This window comes from Lacerta agilis, chromosome 14 (assembly GCF_009819535.1).
Source record: "Lacerta agilis isolate rLacAgi1 chromosome 14, rLacAgi1.pri, whole genome shotgun sequence".
Taxonomy (NCBI): domain Eukaryota; kingdom Metazoa; phylum Chordata; class Lepidosauria; order Squamata; family Lacertidae; genus Lacerta; species Lacerta agilis.
Genome location: NC_046325.1, coordinates 5,304,355 through 5,326,619, shown reverse-complemented (window position 1 = coordinate 5,326,619; position 22,265 = coordinate 5,304,355). Strand labels below are relative to the sequence as shown.

At 47.9% G+C, this 22,265-nt stretch overlaps 1 protein-coding gene across 2 annotated transcripts in view; it reads right to left on the bottom strand.

Annotated features, from left to right (window-relative positions):
* TGM1 (transglutaminase 1) overlaps window positions 1-22,265 on the bottom strand; it is a 47,188-nt gene that overhangs the window by 6,249 nt on the left and 18,674 nt on the right. For both annotated transcript variants that reach the window (XM_033170317.1, XM_033170318.1), the window contains exons 4-12: window positions 13,099-13,350; window positions 10,607-10,725; window positions 8,340-8,447; window positions 6,814-6,988; window positions 6,499-6,637; window positions 4,389-4,492; window positions 3,737-3,825; window positions 1,812-1,965; window positions 4-285 (exon numbers count right to left, since the gene is read on the bottom strand). In XM_033170317.1, coding sequence (XP_033026208.1) covers window positions 4-285; window positions 1,812-1,965; window positions 3,737-3,825; window positions 4,389-4,492; window positions 6,499-6,637; window positions 6,814-6,988; window positions 8,340-8,447; window positions 10,607-10,725; window positions 13,099-13,350 — 1,422 coding nt within the window. The remainder of the gene's footprint in view (window positions 1-3; window positions 286-1,811; window positions 1,966-3,736; window positions 3,826-4,388; window positions 4,493-6,498; window positions 6,638-6,813; window positions 6,989-8,339; window positions 8,448-10,606; window positions 10,726-13,098; window positions 13,351-22,265) is intronic.

The window sequence follows — 22,265 nt, the reverse complement described above, 5'->3', positions numbered from 1 at the left end:
TACTTCCGCTGGCCGGCACCTGGACCTCCCTCTTCTCCTGCTTGAAGTTCCTGCCCGTTACGCCGGTGTAATACATGACGGCCACGAAGAGGTTGAGGGAGACGCTGCGAGGCATGGAGCTGCGGTTTTTCAGGATGACCCTCAAGGAGATGTCTTGGCCCGTGTAGGCCTCCTGGGTGTCCACCGTCACAGAGATGTCGTCGCCCCACTCCTTGTTGGTGTAGATGTGGGCCTTGGTGCCGTGCTTGGCGGCCGTTTCGACCGCTTTGCGCTCCGCTTCGGAACCTGAGAGAGAGAGAGAAAGAGGGAGAAGGATGCAGAGAGAGACGCAGGCAGAGATCCCGGGGGAAAGACGGTTTCATTCCAAGCTGCCTAGAATGGTGCTTTTTATTAATTTCAATTACCACATTTTCCCGTGTATAAGACTAGGGTTTTTTAAACAAAAAATTAGGTTTAAAATTGGGGCTCATCTTATACACGGGTAGGGCTGAGGGGTGTTTTTTTTTAATTTGGAGTCCCCCCCCCCCGTCTTATAGATGGAAAAAATACGGTAAATTTTCTGTTTTGCATTTTAGAATATCCACTCAAGCAACCTTAAAATACCAGTGGCTTCCCTTCTTCTCTTTCCACAGTTCATTTTGCAAAACATAAATCCCTGCATATTTTATAGCAAAAAAAAGTTCCTTTTTAACCAGGCCTTTGGTTCATCCGATTTACATCCTATGCCCTTTTGAAATGTGTTTTGTGTGTGTGTGTGTTTTTGGGGGGGCTATTGGGTTGTTGTTTTTATTTTTATTAGGTATTTTGTGGTTTTATATCTTAATTTTATTCTGTGAACCGCCCTGAGACCCCCGGGTATAGGGCAGTATATAAATAATAATAATAATAATAATAATAATAATAATAATAATAATAATAATAATAATAATAAATAACAACAACAACAACAACAACTAAACCATTCAGTATTCCATTATTACATCCATCAAAACTTATTTAACCCGTTGAATTTATCTTAATGCTGCCCACATTTTCAAATAAACACAATTTTCCTCCATATATTCAATAAACATTTTCCAGTCTTCTTTAAGCGTATGTTCTCCTTGTTCTCTTATTCTATATGTTAGGTCTGCAAGCTGCACATAGAATAGTGCTTTTTAAACCTTCCTACCATTTATTATTATTATTATTATTATTATTATTATTATTATTATTATTATTATTATTTCTCCCCTCGCAAGAGCACAAAATGGTGGGAGCCACACAACCTTTAGAAGACATCAGAAGGCAGCCCTGTATAGTTTTATTATGTGTTTATATAGCCTAGAAGCTGCCCAGAGTGGCTGGGGCAACCTTGTCAGATGGGCAAGGTATAAATACTACTACTACTACTACTACTACTACTATTACTACTACTACTACTTATTATTATTATTATTATTATTGAATAGGATGTCCCTATATCAGAGAAATGTTGGAGAGTTCCCTCACTGCAAGAAGTGAGGTGGAAGGGAACCAGGCAGACGGCCTTCTCGGTGGTGGCGCCCTCCCATCAGATGTCAAGGAAATAAGCAACTATCTGACTTTTAGAAGACACCTGAAGGCAGCCCTGTTCAGGGAAGTTTTTAATGTTTGATGTTTTATCGTATTTTTAATATTCTGTTGGGAGCCGCCCGGAGTGGCTGGGGAAACCAAGAACCCAGGCAGATTGGCGGGGTATAAATAATAAATTGTTGTTGTTGTTGTTAATTTGTGTGTGTCCTGCCTCAGGAATCCCAACTGTCTGTCCCCTTGTCCACACAGCGCATTACCTTCAGGATGCTTGTAAATGTCGGTGACATCTTGGCGCTGATTTGAGCCCACTGCCTTGGTACTGATTAAGTGACCAATTGCCTTCTCCTCCACATAGACGATCTTGAAGCTACCGTCAGACTGGCGTTGCCAATACACCTTGTCACTGTTCACCTGCAGAGAGAGAGAGAGAGAAAGTGGGTCAGTGAAACCCATCAGCAGGCCTACCGCCATAAAAAACCAACACCGCTGTGTTTGCCCATGGTTCTGTTTGGGGGTAGAGGGGCATCTCTCTGACCCCTTGCCATTTCACATAATTGTAGGCTTGGAAGGGACCATGAGGGCCATCTTGTCCAACCCCCCTGCCATGCAGGAATCTTTTGCCCAATGTGGGGCTCGAACCCCTGACCCTGAGGGTCACAGCCTCATGCTCTACCAACTGAGCTAAACTTGTCCAAAAACTGAACCTTGAGCTAAACTTGTCCAAAAACTGAACCTTGCTTAATGAAACAGGCAGAGGGCCTTCTCGGTAGTGGCACCCACCCTGTGGAACGTCCACCCCTCAGATGTCAAAGAAATAAACAACTATCTGACTTTTAGAAGACATCTGAAGGCAACCCTGTTTAGGGAAGTCTTCAATGTTTGATGTTTTATCGTGTTTTTAGTATTCCGTTGGGAGCTGCCAACCATGGCTGGGGAAGCCCAGCCAGATGGACGAGGAATAAATAATAAAATTATTATTATTATTATTATTACTACTACTACTACTACTACTACTACTACTACTACTCTTTACCTACATGACCCCTAGAGAAGGTTTACCCAGAAGTCAAGTCACAACAAGTTCAACAGGCTGGCAGTCCACAGCAAAGCATTGCCAGCTCAATATTGCTATAGTAAACTTTGAAGAGAGATATATAAGGTATTCAATTCTGTGGTGAAGACCTTGTATATCTATGACTATCTACCCATCTAGATAGATAGATGGATATTTCAATTTCATTGGAAGTTATAACAGAAAACCAGGTTTAGTGACGGCAAGGATTATTATAGTTACAGGTTGGTAGCCGTGTTGGTCTGCCATAGTCAAAACAAAATAATAATAATAAAAAATCCCTTCCAGTAGCACCTTAGAGACCAACTAAGTTTGTTCTTGGTATGAGCTTTCGTGTGCATGCACACTTCTTCAGATACACTGAAACAGAAATATCTATATAAGGGTCTGGTGACTTCTGTTTCAGTGTATCTGAAGAAGTGTGCATGCACACAAAAGCTCATACCAAGAACAAACTTAGTTGGTCTCTAAGGTGCTACTGGAAGGGATTTTTTTATTTTTTATTTTGTAAGGATTATTATGATTGTGTCTCTGCGCGGTTTTCCTCAATCTGGCACCCTTCGGATGTTGTTGAAACCTTTCATCACCTTCAGCCTTTGACTGTGTTAACTGGGGTTGATGGGAGCTGGATTCCAGCAAAATCTGGAGGGCACAGGTTGGGGAAGATTGCTCTAACCTTTTGTTTATCCACAGCTGCGACTGAAATTATTCCAGCCCCGTTGCAAATCAGGTGAGATTCAGCTGAAAACTCAACTTATCCTGGCTTCATCAGTCTCACTATAAGTTGCATTTGCAGCTGAATTTGACGGAACCACTTGACACATCGATTGTGTGGAGCGACTGCCATTGGTTTTGTTGGATTTGCTCCTTGCAAACAGTTGAAAGTCTGCAAATTTTGGAGAATAAACCTGATTTGCAATGGGGTGGTGGTGGAATAATTTCGATTGCAACTGTATGTGATGGAATCCACGTCTGCATTCCTGGGGAGCTCTCCCTGGTGCTGAAAGTTCCAAGCCTGAATCAGAGATGCTGTGACATGACCAGGCGTGGAGAGCGGCCCTGCTTCTCTCAGCAGCATTCGCACACGCGAAATCATTCAGAAACAAGTACCTCAGCAAAGCAGAAGGAGGCATCGTATTTCATGTAGACCAGTCCATTCTTGATGGCCTCTACAGAGCAGGGACCGCAGCAGAAAATGCCTGTTGGGGAAAGCAGGGGAGAGATGAGATGGAGCACTGTGTCAAACTCCCCGTCCCCTTCCCAGAACAGAAAATGGCTTCCAGTGTTAATCTGTGGAACTCCTTGCAGCACGATTTGAACTGGCGTCCATACCAGGTGGCAGGTGTTGCTTGAAAATGAAACCACGAAGCAAATTGTTCTCCCTACCAGGTGATTCTTCCTCAGCACTTGAACTCAGGAGTTTCCACCAGTGATTCAAGCACCTTTTATGAGGCCAGAGTCTGATTGGCTCACAAAGTCACCTGACCCCTGCTGGTCGGGTGGCTGCAGTACCGGCCTCCAGCCACCTGCAGCGCTGGTGTACCAGTGCAGTAAAGGAGATCGGCCCAGCCACTCCCAAGCTGTTACAGTGGCCCAAGGCCCACTACACCTGGTTTGTGACCCCAAAAGTTGCAAGCTGGCCAGGTGTCCTCCAGGTGTTTTGGACTACAACTCCGGCTTGGGGCTGATGGGAGTTGGGAGTCCAAAACACCTGGAGGACATCAGAGTCTTTTTTGTGTGCAGGAAGCTTTCCTTGACTCACCGCTGCTGGATTCCTGGGGCGTCGCATCCACAACTTGCCACCCATCAAACCCTGAAGGCAAATCGGGCCGTTTCATCCAGCAGTCGTTCCAGACATGGAAATTCCTGCATCCGAATGGGGGGGGGGGGGGAGAGAGAGAGAGAATTAAAATGGAAGTGGAAAGAAGCCGAAGTCCCAGCAAAGGAAGAATGGATACAAAAACTTATGGAATATGCAGAAATGGCAAGACTTACCGGAAGAATAAGAAATCAAGATAATAAACTTTTTTTAAAAAAATAAAAGAATGGAAATGGTTTATTGAACATTTATAGATAAATTGCAAACAGATAAAAAAAAACACTGGCAGGGTTATTGTAATAACCTGCAGTTATTACATAAGGGTATATATTTAAAGGAGATAATTAAATGAGCAAATTAAATGAATTTGGATGTGTAGAAGATATTATAAAATAAATTTAAGGAACCGCAGAAAGAGGGGGAAGGAAGTCAAACTTTGAAATGTTAAATTGATTGCAAAACTAATGAAATGTATTAACTTGAAAAGTATACCGTACTTTTCCATGTATAAGATGGCCCCTATTTGGGGGGGCTCAAATTTAAGAAAATGGGGGGAGGTGGCTCAGCGTTATTGAGCTTTTTAGGGGGGGGGATTGCACAGGGCTGTTGAGCTTTTTTTAGTGGGGATTGCCGAAAATCGCTCACCGGCACCCAGCACAAAAAACACCTCTCGTCTGTCCCCTTGCCGGTAGAAGCTGCCAATCGCCCGCACAATTTCCCCAATGTCAGCCAATCAACACCAGCCCTTGACACAGCAACCAATAACACGCCCAGTAGCCGCTGACAGCCGCGGCAGTAACCAATCAAATGTCCACCCTATGCACTCTCCATGTATAAGACGCCCACCACTTTTTAGCATAGTTTTTAAAGAAAACAACCTAGTCTTATACACAGAAAACTACAGTGGACGCTCGGGTTGTGAACATGATCCGTGCGGGAGGCACGTTCGCAACCCACAGCGTTCACAACATGTGGTTATGGCTGTACGGTAAATAAAGACTTTTAAATAATAATAATAATAATGGGGTACTTGGGTGGCCCATTATTGGGAAAGGAGTACGACAAGGCTGTATATTGTCTCCCCGCTTATTTAACTTATATGCAGAATACATCATGCGAAAGGCTGGACTGGATGAATCCCCAACCGGAATTAAGATTGCCGGAAAAAATATCAACAACCTCAGATATGCTGATGATACTACCTTGATGGCAGAAAGTGAGGAAGAATTGAAGAACCTTTTAATGAGGGTGAAAGAAGAGAGCGCAAAATATGGTCTGAAGCTCAACATCAAAAAAACTAAGATCATGGCCACTGGTCCCATCACCTCCTGGCAAATAGAAGGGGAAGAAATGGAGGCAGTGAGAGATTTCACTTTCTTGGGTTCCATGATCACTGCAGATGGTGACAGCAGTCACGAAATCAGAAGACGCCTGCTTCTTGGGAGAAAAGCAATGACAAACCTAGACAGCATCTTAAAAAGCAAAGACATCACCTTGCCGACAAAGGTCCGTATAGTTAAAGCTATGGTTTTCCCAGTAGTAATGTACGGAAGTGAGAGCTGGACCATAAAGAAGGCTGATCGCCGTAGAATTGATGCTTTTGAATTATGGTGCTGGAGGAGACTCTTGAGAGTCCCGTGGACTGCAAGAAGATCAAACCTATCCATTCTCAAAGAAATCAGCCCTGAGTACTCACTAGAAGGACAGATCCTGAAGTTGAGGCTCCAGTACTTTGGCCACCTCATGAGAAGAGAAGACTCCCTAGAAAAGACCCTGATGTTGGGAAAGATGGAGGGCACAAGGAGAAGGGGACGACAGAGGATGAGATGGTTGGACAGTGTTCTTGAAGCTACTAACATGAGTTTGGCCAAACTGCGAGAGGCAGTGAAGGATAGGCGTGCCTGGCGTACTCTGGTCCATGGGGTCACGAAGAGTCGGACACGACTGAACGACTGAACAACAACAACAACACTTGGGTGGCGGCCGTCCTGGGTTCGCCCTTCCTCCTGAACGTAGGAACCCGAGACGGAGGCGGCAGGGTCGTCGCGCTTACCAAACAGAGTCGGCATTGAGGTTCTCGATCGGCTTCATGTTCTCGTCAAAGTATATGTCCATGGTGAGGCTGACATCCGTATCGTGTGCCGAGTTGTAGTTGGTGACGGTCCGCGTGGGAATGCCCAGGCACCGGAGGACTGAGGGGACAAGGAGGAGGAGGAACGGGGAGAGATAAGCCTTTGGTTGGCCCCTTTGAGGACCAGGATGCTGGAGCACATGGACCTGATCTTGCAAGGCCCTCCTTCTGCCCAAGCCCTTCTCCTCCCTTCCCCAGAGCCCACTCTCGTCCCGACTCCCCGCAGACGGCAGCTACCTGTGGTCACGACTCCGGCAAAGACCCAGCACTGCCCGTAGAGAACCGGGTAGCCCGTCTTGTGGTACTTCAGCAAGATGTCTCGGCTGCCCACCCAGGCCGAAGGGTTGGTGCCGCGGGAGTAATCGCCGGTCCAGTTCCCAACCAGCACCCCGTTGTCGTCCAGAGAGTTCACCTGAGAAAGAGAGAGAGAGAAAGAGAGAGGGATGGGGAGAATCAGTACGGTTAGCAAGTGCTGTGTCAGCCCCGGAGGGACACAAGGTTTCGTGGCTTCGCCTTTAGTAGAATCATAGAATTGTAGGGTCGGAAGAGACCCGGGGGTCCTCTAGTCCAACCCTCTGCAATGCGGGAATCTCAGCTCACGGTTCCCCGTACAGGTTCCTGCTCAGCTTTGCAAATACGCTAGTTTAATGGCGGCACCTCTAATGGTTCGTTTCTACAATGAGAGAGAGGTATGCTAAGATTAAGAAGTTCCACAGCGCTTAATCCACTTCGTGGTACCACAGAAATATGGATCCGAAGTGTGTGTAGGCAATAGGAATTATTATTAATAATAATAATAATAATAATAACAATAATTTGTTATTATTTATTGGTTTCCCCAGCCACTCTGGGCGGCTCCCGACAAAATATTAAAAATACAGTGGTACCTCAGTTTACGAACTTAATCCGTTCCGGAAGTCCGTTTTTAAACCGAAACCGTTCGTAAACCATGGCGCGCTTTCCCTAATGAGGCCTCCAGCCGCCGGTGCCCTTCCACCATTCGGCTTCCGTTCTTAGACTGAGGTAAAGTTCGCAAACCAGGACACTACTTCCGGTTTTATGGAGGTCGTAAACCGAATAGTTTGTAAACAGGGCTGTTCTTAAACCGGGTACCACTGTAGAATCAAACATTAAAAACTTCCCCGAACAGGGCTGCCTTCAGGTGTTTTCTAAAAGTCAGATAGTGGCTTATTTCCTTGACATCTGGTGGGAGGGCGGGCGCCACCACTGAGAAGGCCCTCGTCCTGGTTCCCTGTAACATCACTTCTCGCAATGAGGAAATTGCCAGAAGACACTCGGAGGTGGACCTCAGTGTCCAGGCTGAATGATGGGGGTGGAGACGTTCCTTCGGGTATACTGGCCAAAGGCAGGAAGCATATTAGGGATTCCAAAAAGGAGATCTACCAGGGAGCCTGCAGTGGCATAGTGGTTAGACTTGGACCTGGGAGAACAGGGTTCGAATCCCCACCCAGCCATGAAGCTCACAGGGTGACCTTGTTCCTGCCTCTCAGGCTAACCTCCCTCCCAGGGTTGTTGTAGGGATAAAATGACGAGGTGCAGAGAACTACCCTCCATGGAGATGAAGATATATGAATGCAATAAACAAACTGACTTTCTCCATGCAGAAAGGCAGGTGCTACAAGCTTTCTGAAGAGAGGGGTAGAAGTTGAAGTCAGAAAATAAGAAGACTTTTTTTTTTAAAAAAAGGAAACACGCAAGCAAGTTTTGTCAGGCAGGAAGGCGAAACTGTCCCGAGGGCTCACCATCGCAGAGACGACCCGCGAAACCATGATGGGGTCTCCACGACTCGCGTGCGGCATCCCACGACGGTCCAGGACGTAGAGGCAGGCATCTAACATACCCTGGTCAAACTGTGGGGGGAGAGGAGAAGGGGACACACTCAAAGATCTCTCATACGCACACACCAAACTGCTCTGCTGGGTACCTCAAGGCACCGTCAAGATCTCCCGCAGAAGCAAAACTGCAAAGCACCACGGTGTAAGCAACAGTGCCTCCTGCTGGCAGATAACCAGAATAACCACACAAGGCGCTTCAGTGCTGCTCTGTTATCTTCAAAAGAAGTCAGTGGACCTTTGGTTCTCCTCCAGAAGGCCTATAATAAGCCATCGTCCTGATTTGCTTGCCCAGAGCTAACACGGGGGTTAGATTTTATCTGGCCTTTATTGAGCATCTGTTCTGATTTGCTTACAGGGAGGTTATATGAGCATTCATCCTTCACGCCTCCCAATTTGCTTGTGGGGTATTTATCCATATTTCCGTTCATTTCATGCTTCTCAGGGCTTATCCCCAACACATTCATAACTGAAAAATGTCAGTTTTTTTCATACTTTTTACAAATTATTTTTTTAAACATAGTTGGCACCTAATGGGTGTCTGACAGTCTGGGGTGTAATGTGCAAATGATTCTAAAGAGGAGGGAAATTCATAGAATCATAGAGTTGGAAGGGACCCCGACGGTCATCTAGTCCAACCCCCTGCAATGCAGGAATCTCAACTAAAGCATCCATGGCAGATGGCCCTCCAACCTCTGCTTAAAAACATCCAAAGAAGGAAAACCCACAACTTTAGCCGGAATCCTGTTTTCGGTAACTTGAATCCATTGGTTTGGGTCCTACAGAACAAGCTTGCTCCATCTTCCATGGAACAGCCCTCGAGTCGAGATATTCAAAGGTAGCTATCATATCTCCTCTCGGCCTGATCTCTTCTCCGAGCTAAACATACCCAAGTCCCTCATCCATTCCCCATAAGGCTTGATTTCCAGACCCTCGATCATCTCGGTCACCCTCCTCTGTGCATGTTCCAGCTTGTCAACACCCCTCTTAAACTGTGGCGCCCAGAACTGGACACAGGACTGGACACAAGTCACAACAGAGCAATATTATGACTTCCCTTAACCTGGACGCTATGCTTCTGTTGATGCAGCCAAGAATAGCATGAGCTTTTTTTGCTGCTGCATCACACAGTTTGTGGTCCACCAAGACCCCTAGATCCTTTTCAGGTGCACTATGCCCCACCATCTTATATTTGCCGGTTCTTCCTGCCGGGGATGCAGGTGGCGCTGTGGTCTAAACCACTGAGCCTAGGGCTTGCCGATCAGAAGGTCGGCGGTTCCAATCCACGGGACGGGGTGAGCTCCTGTTGTTCGGTCCCTGCTCCTGCCAGCCTAGCAGTTCGAAAGCACGTCAAAGTGCAAGTAGATAAATAGGTACCACTCTGACGGGAAGGTAAACGGCGTTTCCGTGCGCTGCTCTGGTTCTCCAGAAGCGGCTTAGTCATGCTGGCTACATGACCCGGAAGCTGTATGCCAGCTCCCTCGGCCAATAAAGCGAGATGAGCACCGCAACCCCAGAGTCGTCCGTGACTGGACTTAACGGTCAGGGGTCCCTTTACCTTTACCTGCCTAAGTGCAGAACCTGAGATTTGTCCCCATTGTGTTAGCTTTGGCCCAGTTCTCCACTCTGTTAAAGTCGCCTTGAATCGCGATTCGAGAGTTTTTAAGGAAGTTTAGGAGAAGTCATGGAAGCCAGTAGCAGGTTCGATGAACTTGTGGGCCCTCTCACCTTGCACAAGGGTGCTGGTAGAAGGCCCAAATAGAGGGGGGGGGGGGTTCATATGGGCCACTTGGCCCGGGCCTCCGATTTCACAATCGCTCACCATTATTTAAATGTAAATACTTAAAATAATCCTTTTCCCTATGTATTTTTAAAAATCACTATTGTATATCTATATTTCCCATTTTTTTAAATATGCAGATACGGTTCAAGCCTTGAAATAAAATTATTTGTCAACATAACTTTTGTGAAAATTATTTATATACTTACTTATTTATAAGACTTCAGAGATCCTCAGGGTAAAAAAAAAGGGGGGGGCACATTATCTGCCTGGCTCTGCAAGGGTCTGGCTGGTAGTGGTGGACAACCTCATCTCTGAGGGTTGATGTAAACAGTACTGAGTACCCCGAGACCTTAGACCACTTTGCATTCTGCCAATGAGCCACCCAGGGGCCTACCTGGGCGTAATTCCACGTCCGTTCCCCAATCTGGGTTTCGGTCCCATAGTAGATCCTCCCTGTCTCATTCAACACATACTCCTCCAGCCAATTGGTCTGGGCCAGGTAAACAGGATCCTCTGAATGGGGAAAAATGGAAGAGGGCAAATTTAGGGCAAATTCAGGAGCTTCAAAATTACAGGCCTTTTAAGGGAGGAGAGAGAACACCGAATGCATGTGCAAAAATCACCAACGGGAGAATATTTTGACTCCCTATCATCTTGATTGTGTTTTCTTGTTGATTTTTTTTATAATCATCTTTCCTATCCGATTTTTCAAATACAAATTTATAACAAAGCCGACTACATTCCCACAGACAGAGATTTCTCTGAATCTCACGACGTCCCCCCACCCCCCTCTCCAGGGGTCCTAATGTCAACCTTTTCAACTGCATATTATATCATAATCTGTATTTTATATCCAGTGCTTTTTTATTTTAAAAAAATGTGGAGGGGGTGCTCTCATTTTGACTCAAGAAAACCACCATTTCATAGTTCAAACCGGGGAAAATAAATACAGCAAATGGACAAAAGGACAGAGATTCACAAAATGTTTAGGGGTATGCGTCCCCCTGCTTCCCCCCCAGAAAAAAGCACTGTTTATATCTATCCATATTGTCCGTCGTATTTATTACAAGTGTGATTAAAATCCTGGTAATGTTTTCATCTGCTCAGTGATCCGATCCCCTAAATAAATTACGAATCTTTCGCATTCTTTCTTAAAAGTTTTTTGTCCTCTTGGTTCCTGAGCTTTCCAGTCAGTTTTGCCATTTCGGCGTAATCCCTCATCTTAGTTTACTATTCCTCTCTGGCAGGGACTCTTTCGTCTTTCCATCTCTGGGCTAGTAGCATTTGTGCGGGTCTTGTTGATGTTTCTTAAGTTATATTGTTTTTATGCTTTTATATGACATATGTCACTGTTGTGTGTGTGTGTGTGTGTGTGTGTGTGTGTGTGTTTTGCAATCATTTTTTCAGCGGGAAGGAAAATGGGTGCTCTACATATGCTCAGAGGCACCCTTTGCGTGGCGTTTTCCAAACCCAGCTCTGCCTCGGATTGCAGTGGAGTCCTGCTTTTCGTGAGCTCAACTTCTCTTCCTTTTTGAGGGAAAGGGAGCTGACCGTCCCCTGAAGAGCGCCGGGCATTCTGGAACACACCCCAGGGGCATACGCAGAGTGCCTTTTGTTATTTTGCATCCCTTATCCTGACACTCCCTGAATGTTCTGCTCAGCTGGCCTTTGTAAAACTCTACAATGCAGAGCCAAGAGATTTATTTTCTTTGGTGCTTTATCCAACATATTCCACTGGAGATAAAAGGTTTCCTTTCTCCACCCCCCCACCCGCAGATCATTCCCATTTATCGTGCAGGGTGTGTGCGTGGGACAGAGATAAAGACCGTTTTCCCGTGGTTCTTGGCATCCGGACAAGCTTTTGCTGGCCAGACCCTTCCAGCAGCGAGGAGGCTAGGAAAACGAGACTCTCCCGTAAAATCGGGGAAAGACTATGGCCTTAAATGTGGGATGTGAAGCATGAGAAGCAGTCAAGTACAACATTCCTTGAAATGCTAGAGAAGACATGCGAGGGGATGTTTGGGCCAGCCAGTCGAAATTTCCTGTTCCTCCTGGCTGGAGCATCCTTCCTTTTGCATGTGATAGAACAAAGGTCTCCAAACTAAGGTCCGCGGGCCGGATAAGGCCCGAGGGACTCATTTATTCAGCCCGCGGTGACCCCTGCTGCTGCCGCCCGCTCTTACTGGCGCGGTGCGGCGCAGCCAGGGGCGTTGCTGGGGGGGGGCGGTACGCCCCGGGCGCCAGGGGAGGGGAGGGGAGGGGTGACAAGCGGCGGCCCCTCCCGCCACTCCCAAAGTGACCCCAATGGGTCGGAGACAGCACATACTTCCATTTACCGGCTATTAGAAACCGCTGCATGGGTCGTGGGTGGCGCTGTGGACCAAACCACAGAGCCTAGGGCTTGCCGATCAGAAGGTAGGTGGTTCGAATCCCCGCAACGGGGTGAGCTCCCGTTGTTTGCTCCCAGCTCTTGCCCACCTTGCAGTTCGATAGCAGGTCAAAGTGCAAGTAGATAAATAGGTACCACTCTGGCGGGAAGGTAAACGGCATTTCCGTGCGCTGCTCTGGTTCGCCAGAAGCGGCTTAGTCATGCTGGCCACGTGACCCGGAAGCTGTAGGCCGGTTCCCTCGGCCAGTAAAACGAGATGAGCACTGCAACCCCAGAGTCATCCGCGACTGGACCCAACGGTCAGGGATCCCTTTGCCTTTACCTTTAGAAACCACTGCAGCTTCATAGAATCATAGAGTTGGAAGGGATCCCCTGCGATGCAGGAATCTTTGGCTCAGCATGTGTCTCGAACCCACAACCCTAAGATTAAGAGCCTCGTGCTCTACTGACACATACACACAAAGAGGGAGGGAGAGAAAAACCCCCAGCCAACTTACGTTTGCACCAGGGGTTGAAGAGGATGTAAGTATCATAGCGGGGGTCAAGGGGCATCTGGTACTCTCCCGCCTTGGTCCGCGTCTTGACCCCAAACTGGTACTTTCCGATCACGGCGTTGGGCGAGGTGGTGACCCGCAGGGATATGTTGTTTGTGCCTGTGTCGGTCACCTCTGCTGACCAGAGCCCTCCGTCCATGGACTTGCCCACTGGAACCAGAATGTATGTCCCCTTTGAGGTCTGCGGTGATGGACCTGTGGGGAGATGGGGGGAGAGAAAGAGAGAGATTAGTGGGAAGAAGCAAAGGCAAGACTGTTGGGTGGAGCGACCCATCTCCTGCTTCCTGTGTCCACCAACTACAGTGGTACCTTGGTTCTCAAACTTAATCCGTTCCGGAAGTCCGTTCCAAAAACAAAGCGTTCCAAAACGCCCTGGGTGGGAGGGAGTTCCACCGATCAGGGGCCACCACAGAGAAGGCCCTGTCACCCGCCACCCCTGAGTCTCTTTAGGGCAGAGGAACAATCAGGATTGAATAAGAACATTCTTCCCTGAGACCTCCAGGTATAGGGCGGTATATAAATTCAATTAATAATAACAACAATAAAATAATAATAATAATACTGGGTTTTTTAAAAAATTGTAGCCTGCTCTTCAGCAGCTACCCCCTGCCCCCCAAAAGGCAGGGTTGTTGTTGTTGCACCTCAGGTTTGCAGTGTAAAAGATAATGACACTAAAGGAAAAGGGATGGGGAGGGAGGAGGAAAGAAGCAAACTCAGGGACTGGTTCTATTTCAAAGGAGAAACTTGACCTCCAGTGGGGAGGGCAGAAATCTCAGAGCAGTCCCGCCCCGCCCCATTAGCAAGCCGAGATGTCCCGCCGCAAACTGTCCAGATCATTGCTTTTCAGCCCTGGCATCTGCCCTCCTCTCCGCTGAGCTGCCTTCTCAGGTTTCAAACCCAGGACCCACTTGCCTCATCTCCAGGAATGTGCCTCACCCTGGGTTTGGCAGGTGTCCCGTTGAGCCTGGCAGAGCTGCCACCCAGCAGAGAAGGATGGGCAAACTCGGTGCATATCAGCCTCTCGCTTCTCTCATCTCAAATCCAGCTTTCCATATCAGTCTGCGAGTTTCGAGTCCTCATGAAAACCCGCTAGCCTTTCAGTGCGATTTTCTCCCTATATATGTACTGTACGCAACTTGGCCTAAGGCACCCGTTTTTGCAAAGCCAGCTCCCCTTTCGTGCAATGCCCTTTCGCACTGCCAAATTCCTTGCCAGATTACACTATTCACAGCAGCCCATATGGCCAGCTATAATATAATTTCTTGCCCTACACTGCCTTGGCTATACTTCTTGCCAAATTGCAACTTATTGCAAGTGCAGTCTCGTCGATAAGTAACCCAGGCAACTTATTTTATCGTTTTTAAAGCAGGATTTCTAAGCCACAGCAGTTGATCTTTGAATAACTTGCTATGGGCAGAAATCCACCAGGTGCAGCCTGTTTCGAAGCTTCCACGGACAGATTTCTGCCTGCCGCCCAATTCTTAAGAGCGCAAGAGCTTTGCCCAGGAGGGAAAGGTGGCAACCGCGCACCTATCTGAATGCAGAAATTTTCCCTTATCTACTCTGCTCATGCTCAGAAGTACCTCAAGGGCACGAGAAACATACATCTCTCTGCACACAGCCAGAAATTGGAGTCTTTTTTTTTTCTCTGGGTCACAGACCATTTCTCCACAAAAAACACAGGCCTGGCTGCTTCTCTCGCTCGATTTCCTTTGTTTGTTGATATTAGGATTTCAGGAACTGCTGGCTTTATCAAGCAAGGCCTGGAAGCAGCCAAAGAGGTGGCTGTTTTCACCTCAGGTACCCTGCAAAGGCTCCACCTCCGCAGCCTTGGTGGGCCTGTGTTTCGAGAGATATGGACCTCCAAGGCACTCCACCACCGCCTCAGAAAGATGCATTTCAGCCGACCGCAGAAGCGGGAAAAGATAACCAAAAAAAGAGAACACGGCTGCGGTGTAAACAGAGGACATTGCCAAATGACTCTCCCAAAGGCCAGCAGGGCTGCTCCTCTGCCTTTCACAAATATTTGGCCGCCAGGAAAGTCGGATCAGAGTTTTGCTTGCGAGAGGCACAGGAGCAAGGCGTGCCGAGAAAGTTGGCTACTCTCGTGAGGGTTCCTCCCGCCCTCCCAGCCCTGAGGGCCACATTTCTTTCTGAGCACGGCCTTCCGGGGGCCACAAACTGGTGGTGGCAAAAATGGGCAGAGCGATGAATGAAGAGCTTGGGTGTTGAGAGCCAATGGGCTATCCGGAAATGGCAAAAGTCAGTAGCGTTATTAAGAGGTCAAAACGAACTTTTAACAGAAGCAGGTAGGTAGCCGTGTTGGTCTGCCATAGTCAAAACAAAATAAAAAATAAAAAAATTCCTTCCAGTAGCACCTTAGAGACCAACTAAGTTTGTATCTGAAGAAGTGTGCATGCACACAAAAGCTCATACCAAGAACAAACTTAGTTGGTCTCTAAGGTGCTACTGGAAGGTGAATTTTTTTTTTGTTTGTTTTAACAGAAGAATGGGGGACTTTTTGGAAAAGCACTGCAAACAAATAAAATTGTGGGCAGGATTCAAAATAGGAGCAGCAGGAGAAAAATGATAGAAGCATTTGCATCAGAGGGATTTTTGTAACTGAATTTGATATATAATCCAGTCACGAGTGCCCGGGAGGTGTAGTGGTTAGGGTTCGAATCTCCACTCGGCCATGAATCCCACTAGTTGTGACCTTGGGCCCAGTCCCTGTCCGTCTCTCCACCTAGCATACCTCACAGGGTTGTTGTGTGGGGAGGGAGAGAACCAGGCGTCTCACTTCGAGCTTCTCGGAGGAAAACACAGGATTACACACGCAATACGAAAATAATATTTGGTTGCTGGGCTCTGGCAGTGAGGAGAAGAGTGCTCCGCACAGCACCTGTTGAACTGCGGCGCATTTGCAGACGCAGCTTGTTTCGGCTCTTGTGCAAAAGAACCAGATCAGAGAGATAATCGCACACTCCCTGCTCGGAGTAGACCCACACCCAGCAGCTGGGCCGAGGTGGCTCCTCGCATCCTTTGGAGGGAAATCGGGAGCAGGCTGTGTCCCAAACCTCCTCATGTTCTCTCCCAGCCTCCAGCAAGCAGGTTGGGGCAGGAAAGAGCCAAACCTGTTCTTCACTGGGGTGCGGCACCTCCATATCGACTCCTTTCTCCTCCCTCCTACACCCAGGGAGGTTACAGCTGGCAAGAGGTCCCACCGCTGTGTCACCCGCGTCTCGGATCCTGCCCCTTCTCCTCCCTGGCTGTGGGTGTGCCATGACTCTCCCTCCCACCCTGTGACGCAAGCCTCGTGCCTTTAAGCAGCCGTGTGGCGGGCAGAAATCCAACAGGTGGCGTTTCTCCCGGGACTGTTAGAAGAAGCTGCACCTGGTGGGTTTCCACCTGCGGCAAAACCCCGCAGGTGGAAACACATTCATTTTAAAGGTTTCCAGGGGGCAGCCGGGGAACAACGCAGGAAGACAGCTGAGGTGCGCAAAATGGCGCCCCCGTTCTGGAGGAGAGCCTTCCCCAAACTGGTGCCGGCTGGGACTGATGGGAGCTGCACAACTTCTGGAGGGCAGAGAGTTGGGATGAAGGCCTCAGGCTCTGAATCCTACGAAACCCGACCGATAGGGCATTCCAGGACAGGCGAGAGGAAGGGACACCTCTTGCACGGAGTATAATTAACATCTTTCTGTAATGTGCTCCTCAGAAGACTTGGCAAGAAGCCCTTTCCAAGAAGATTAGCTGAATCTTTCTCATCTATGAGCTTACATCCAACAGGGGTATCCCTAAGGGGTCTCCGCTGGAGGAGTTCTCTGGCCCTAGCCCCCATCTGAAGAAATGGAGGCAGTGAGACATTTTACTTTCTCGGGATCCGTGATCACTGCAGATGGTGACAGCAGTCATGAAATTAAAAGACGCCTGCTTCTTGGGAGGAAAGCAATGACAAACCTAGACAGCATCTTAAAAAGCAGAGACATCACCTTGCCGACAAAGGTCCGTATGGTTAAAGCTATGGTTTTCCCAGTAGTGAGGTATGGAAGTGAGAGCTGGACCATAAAGAAGGCTGATCGCCGAAGAATGGATGCTTTTGAGTTATGGTACTGGAGGAGACTCTTGAGAGTCCCACGGACTGCAAGAAGATCAAACCTATCCGTTCTGAAGGAAATCAGCCCTGAGTGCTCACTGGAAGGACAGATCCTGAAGCTGAGGCTCCAAGACTTTGGCCACCTTATGAGAAGAGAAGACTCCCTGGAAAAGACCCTGATGTTGGGAAAGATGGAGGGCACAAGGAGAAGGGGACGACAGAGGATGAGATGGTTGGACAGTGTTCTTGAAGCGACTGGCATGAGTCTGACCAAACTGCGGGAGGCAGTGGAAGACAGGAGTGCCTTGCGTGCTCTGGTCCATGGGGTCACAAAGAGTCGGACACGACTGAACGACTGAACAACAACAGCCCCCATCTGAGTGACGATATAAGAAAAAATGACAGAAAATTGTTTATGTACGCAACGACTGGGGCAAGACTGTTGTTGGCACAGGTTTGGAAATCTCAACAAATCCCAACGGTTGAGCAATGGCAACAAAAGATTATGGAATACATGGAAATTGCTAAATTGCTAAATTGACATCAAAAATCAGGCAACAGGGTGACGAAACTTTTCAAAAAGAATGGGGAAATTATATGACATATATAGACAACATGTGTAAAGTAGATCAATATGGAAATAAACCTCATAACGGGAAGGGAAATTCAGCAAATGGAAATAGAACGGAAAGGTAATCAGTAGATGTTTGAAAAGGGAAACAAATTATGTATATTTTGAGAACATTAGATGTATAAGTTTGAGAGATTAGTTATTATATTATGAAAATTGGATAAGAATGTGAAATATAAAAGTTTGATTTAAAGAAGACAGAACATGGAAGATATGAAGTCGATATTAGATACGGAATATAAGCTATTTTATGTAATTACTATATGTAATTATATGTGTATATTAAAATCAATAAAAATCATTGATTAAAAAAAAAGAGTCGGACACGACTAAACAACTAAACAACAACAGCCCCCATCTGGGCGTTGGACGGAGGCAATTCCTCACAGATTCCCTTAGCGGGATAGCCTTAACTAAGGAGGGTCAGGCAGAGGCTCTGGTTATCTCCCGCTTGGACTACTGCCATGCGCTCTACGTGGGGCTACCTATGAAGGTGTCCAAGAAACTACAACTAATCCAGAATGCGGCAGCTAGACTGGGGACTGGGAATGGCCGCCGAGACCACATAACACCAGTCCTGAAAGACCTACACTGGCTCCCAGTACGTTTCCGAGCACAATTCAAAGTGTTGGTGCTGCCCTTTAAAGCCCTAAACGGCCTCAAAGGCCCAGTATACCTGAAGGAGCGTCTCCACCCCCATCATTCAGCCCGGACACTGAGATCCACCTCCGAGGGCCTTCTGGCGGTTCCCTCCCTGCGAGAAGCGAGGTTACAGGGAACCAGGCAGGGGGCCTTCTCGGTGGTGGCACCCACCCTGTGGAACGCCCTCCCATCAGATGTCAAGGAAATAAACAACGATCTGACTTTTAGAAGACACCTGAAGGCAGCCCTGTTTAGGGATGTTTTTAATGATTTATGCATTAATGTATTTTTTTTATCTTTTGTTGGAAGCTGCCTAGAGTGGCTGGGGAAACCTAGCCAGATGGGTGGTGTGTGTGTGTGTGTGTGTGTGTATAAAAATATAAAATTTAACCTCCCCTTCAACCATGACAAAAGATGGCTGCTATCGTTAATCCCACTGTGGAGACTCCATGGAGAGCTGCAGTCTACCTGCTTGGGCCCAGAGAGCAGGAGCGAGCCAGTGCCTTCACACATCACCTTGCTCCTATCAGGCCTTCCTGGAGGGATGTGGTGGACACACTACGAAAGGCACGACGATGGACCTTTCGGTCCGATGCAGCAGGCCACATCCTCTTGACGCACAAATCCTGCCAGGGATCAGGGCGGGGCAACCCGTTTGCCGGCAACACCGCCAAGGAGGCCTGAGCTGGCAAATGCCCGGTGGTTTTCTGATACCATCAGAGGCTGCTGCCGTCCCATTTCAGGCCTCCCAAACGAGAATTTGGGGACCCCGCTCCCCCCAATGGCTTGGAAGCTCCCTTTTATTCCAGAGGTGCAAAACAGCTGGATGAAAAGCAGCTCTGGAGTGCCTCTAGATCAGGGGTCAGCAACCTTTTTCAGCCATGGGCCGGTCCACTGTCCCTCAGACCTTGTGGGGGGGGGCGGAGTATATTTTGAAGGGAAAAAATGAACGAATTCCTATGCCCCACAAATAACCCAGAGATCCATTTTAAATAAAAGCACACATTCTACTCATGTAAAAACACGCTGATTCTCGGACCGTCCGTGCCCACAGGCCTTAGGCTGCCTACCCCTGCTCTAGATTCTCAGCAGTTTGCAGGACGGATCCAAGCACACACTGGGAACGTTGGGCTTGCGCAAGTCATTATCATTTCCTAATTATGAACTACCATTTTCCCGACGCCAACACATGTTCCCAGCCTCTCATTCGGCCAAGAGATGTTGACAACAACATGGATTCTCAATCCACTCCCAACACAACTTAATGTATGAATGAACCAATAATAATAATAATAATAATAATAATAATAATAATAATAATAATAAGTTAGACCCCGCCCTCCCCGGCCAAAACCGGGCTCAGAGCGGCTAACATCAAATGCATAACACATTAAGATAAAATCAGGCAATCCTGCTTTTATAGGGAACACGGCCGGAAACTAAGTTTGATGAGCGCGTGGAGGACTGCTCAGTTCCCAAAGGGTGCTTCCAGACTGTCATTATTTTTTGGAGGGGGGGGCACTCCATCGCGTACTGCCGGTGGCGCAACAAACCCGCTCCCCAGCAAAACGGGGTGCTCTTTTTTTCGTAATAAGGAGAATGAGGCAGGAAGCGTGACACCGACGCCATCAAACCTCAAACCTCCCCACAAAACAAATCGGGCTGGAAGGGATGCTCCATAAATGGCAAACGTCATCTCCTCTCCCTGCAAGCAAATCAGGTTGGACGGTCAAGGAAATGGGCTGTCCGGAAGCAGCCTCATTCGCCCGGCAAAAAAAAAAAAAAGAGGGTTGGTAAGGATCTGTGTGATTAGCCGGGCAGAGAAGAAAGGATTCTGCTGGGTCTTATTTCCTCCAGCAATATAATTATGTGGGCACCAAATTGGGCCATTTGGGCAGGAGCATCCGTCCCCATCAATTGTCCTTGCAGCATCGGGCAGTTTTGTGGTTTCCCTTTGATGCTGATGGTCCCTGGGAACAATGCCCTCAATTATCTTATTAAACGCATCCTGCCCAATGCTTAATTTCTCCAAAAAGAGCGCACCGCCTTCTGATCTGCCAATCGCCCTCCATTGCCCACACCAATTCCTAGGGGCGTATGAAGCTGTCAAATATAGTATAGTACCACTGTATTCTGCTCTGGTCAAACCTCACCTGGAATACTGTGTCCAGTTCTGGGCACCCCAGTTCAAGAAGGATACTGACAAGCTGGGACGTGTCCAGAGGAGGGCAACCAAAATGGTCAAAGGCCTGGGAACAATGCCTTATGAGGAACGGCTTAGGGAGCTGGGTATGTTTAGTCTGGAGAAGAGAAGGTTAAGGGGTGATATGATAGCCTTGTTCAAATATATAAAAGGATGTCATATAGAGGAGGGAGAAAGGTTGTTTTCTGCTGCTCCAGAGAAGCGGACACGGGGCAATGGATTCAAACTACAAGAAAGAAGATTCCACCTAAACATTAGGAAGAACTTCCTGACAGTAAGAGCTGTTGGACAGTGGAATTTGCTGCCAAGGAGTGTGGTGGAGTCTCCTTCTTTGGAGGTCTTTAAGCGGAGGCTTGACAGCCATCTGTCAGGAATGCTTTGATGGTGTTTCCTGCTTGGCAGGGGGTTGGACTGGATGGCCCTTGTGGTCTCTTCCAACTCTGATTCTATGATTCAAATATGATCAGCTCAGATGATCTATTCTACCAGTAACTGGGACTCTCCGGGGTCTTTGGGGGTGAGAAGTATATCCAGCAGTGAGGGAACTCTGCATTTGCTCAGAGGTTCCCTTCATCGACTCCCTCTTCCTGCCTCCCAGGCTGCAGCAGTGACACCATCAACTAAATCTCAGATCTACCTGCAAAACATGGCCACTCCATGTTTCACCGTCATAGGAAGGGACAGAGGAATCCTTCCTCATGCAGTCAGAACCCCAGCCCATCTAATTCAGAGATGCCTACACTGACTGGCAGCACCACTCTGGGGTTTCAGGCAAGACCTACCTGGAAATGCCTAGGATTGAATCTGAGACTGTCTGTATGCGAAGCAATAGCTCTCCTACTGAGCTATGCCTCTCCCTCACTGAATCCAGGCAGGATCCAAAAGTTGACCATCTCTCCAATCCAGAGGCAGTGCCCTTCAGATGTTGCCAGCCTACAACTCACAGAGCTGGAAGGGACCTCCTAGAGTCATCTAGTCCAACCCCCTGCAATGCTAAAGCATCCATGGCAGATGGCCACCCAACCTCTGCTTAAAAACCTCCGAGGAAGGAGAGTCCGCTACCGTTTCACTGTCAAATCGCTCTTCCCGTGAGAAAATTATTCCTGATGCTGAGTCGGAATCTCCTTTCTTGTAACTTGAAGCCATGGGTTCGAGTCTTGCTCTCCGGAGCAGGGAAAAAAAAAAACCAAGTTTGCTCCATCCTCCATGTGACAGCCCTTGAGAAGATGACTACTGTATCTCCTCTTTTCCAGGCTAAATATCCCCAACTCCATCGACCGGACCTTATAAGGCTTGTTTTCCCTAGACCCTTGACCGTCTCGGTCGCCCTCCTCTGCACACGTTCCAAGCTTGTCAATATCGTTGTTAAACTGTGGCGCTCAGAATCAGACACGGTTTTCCAGGTGGGGGTCTGACCAGCGCAGAATAGAAGGGTAGTCGGTGGCCGTAGCCAATGGAGGCCCTCTCCCATGGGCTACCCCTGCCCTAAATTGTCCCCCTTCTCTGCCCCCTGGGAACTGAGCAGAGGGCTGAGGAAT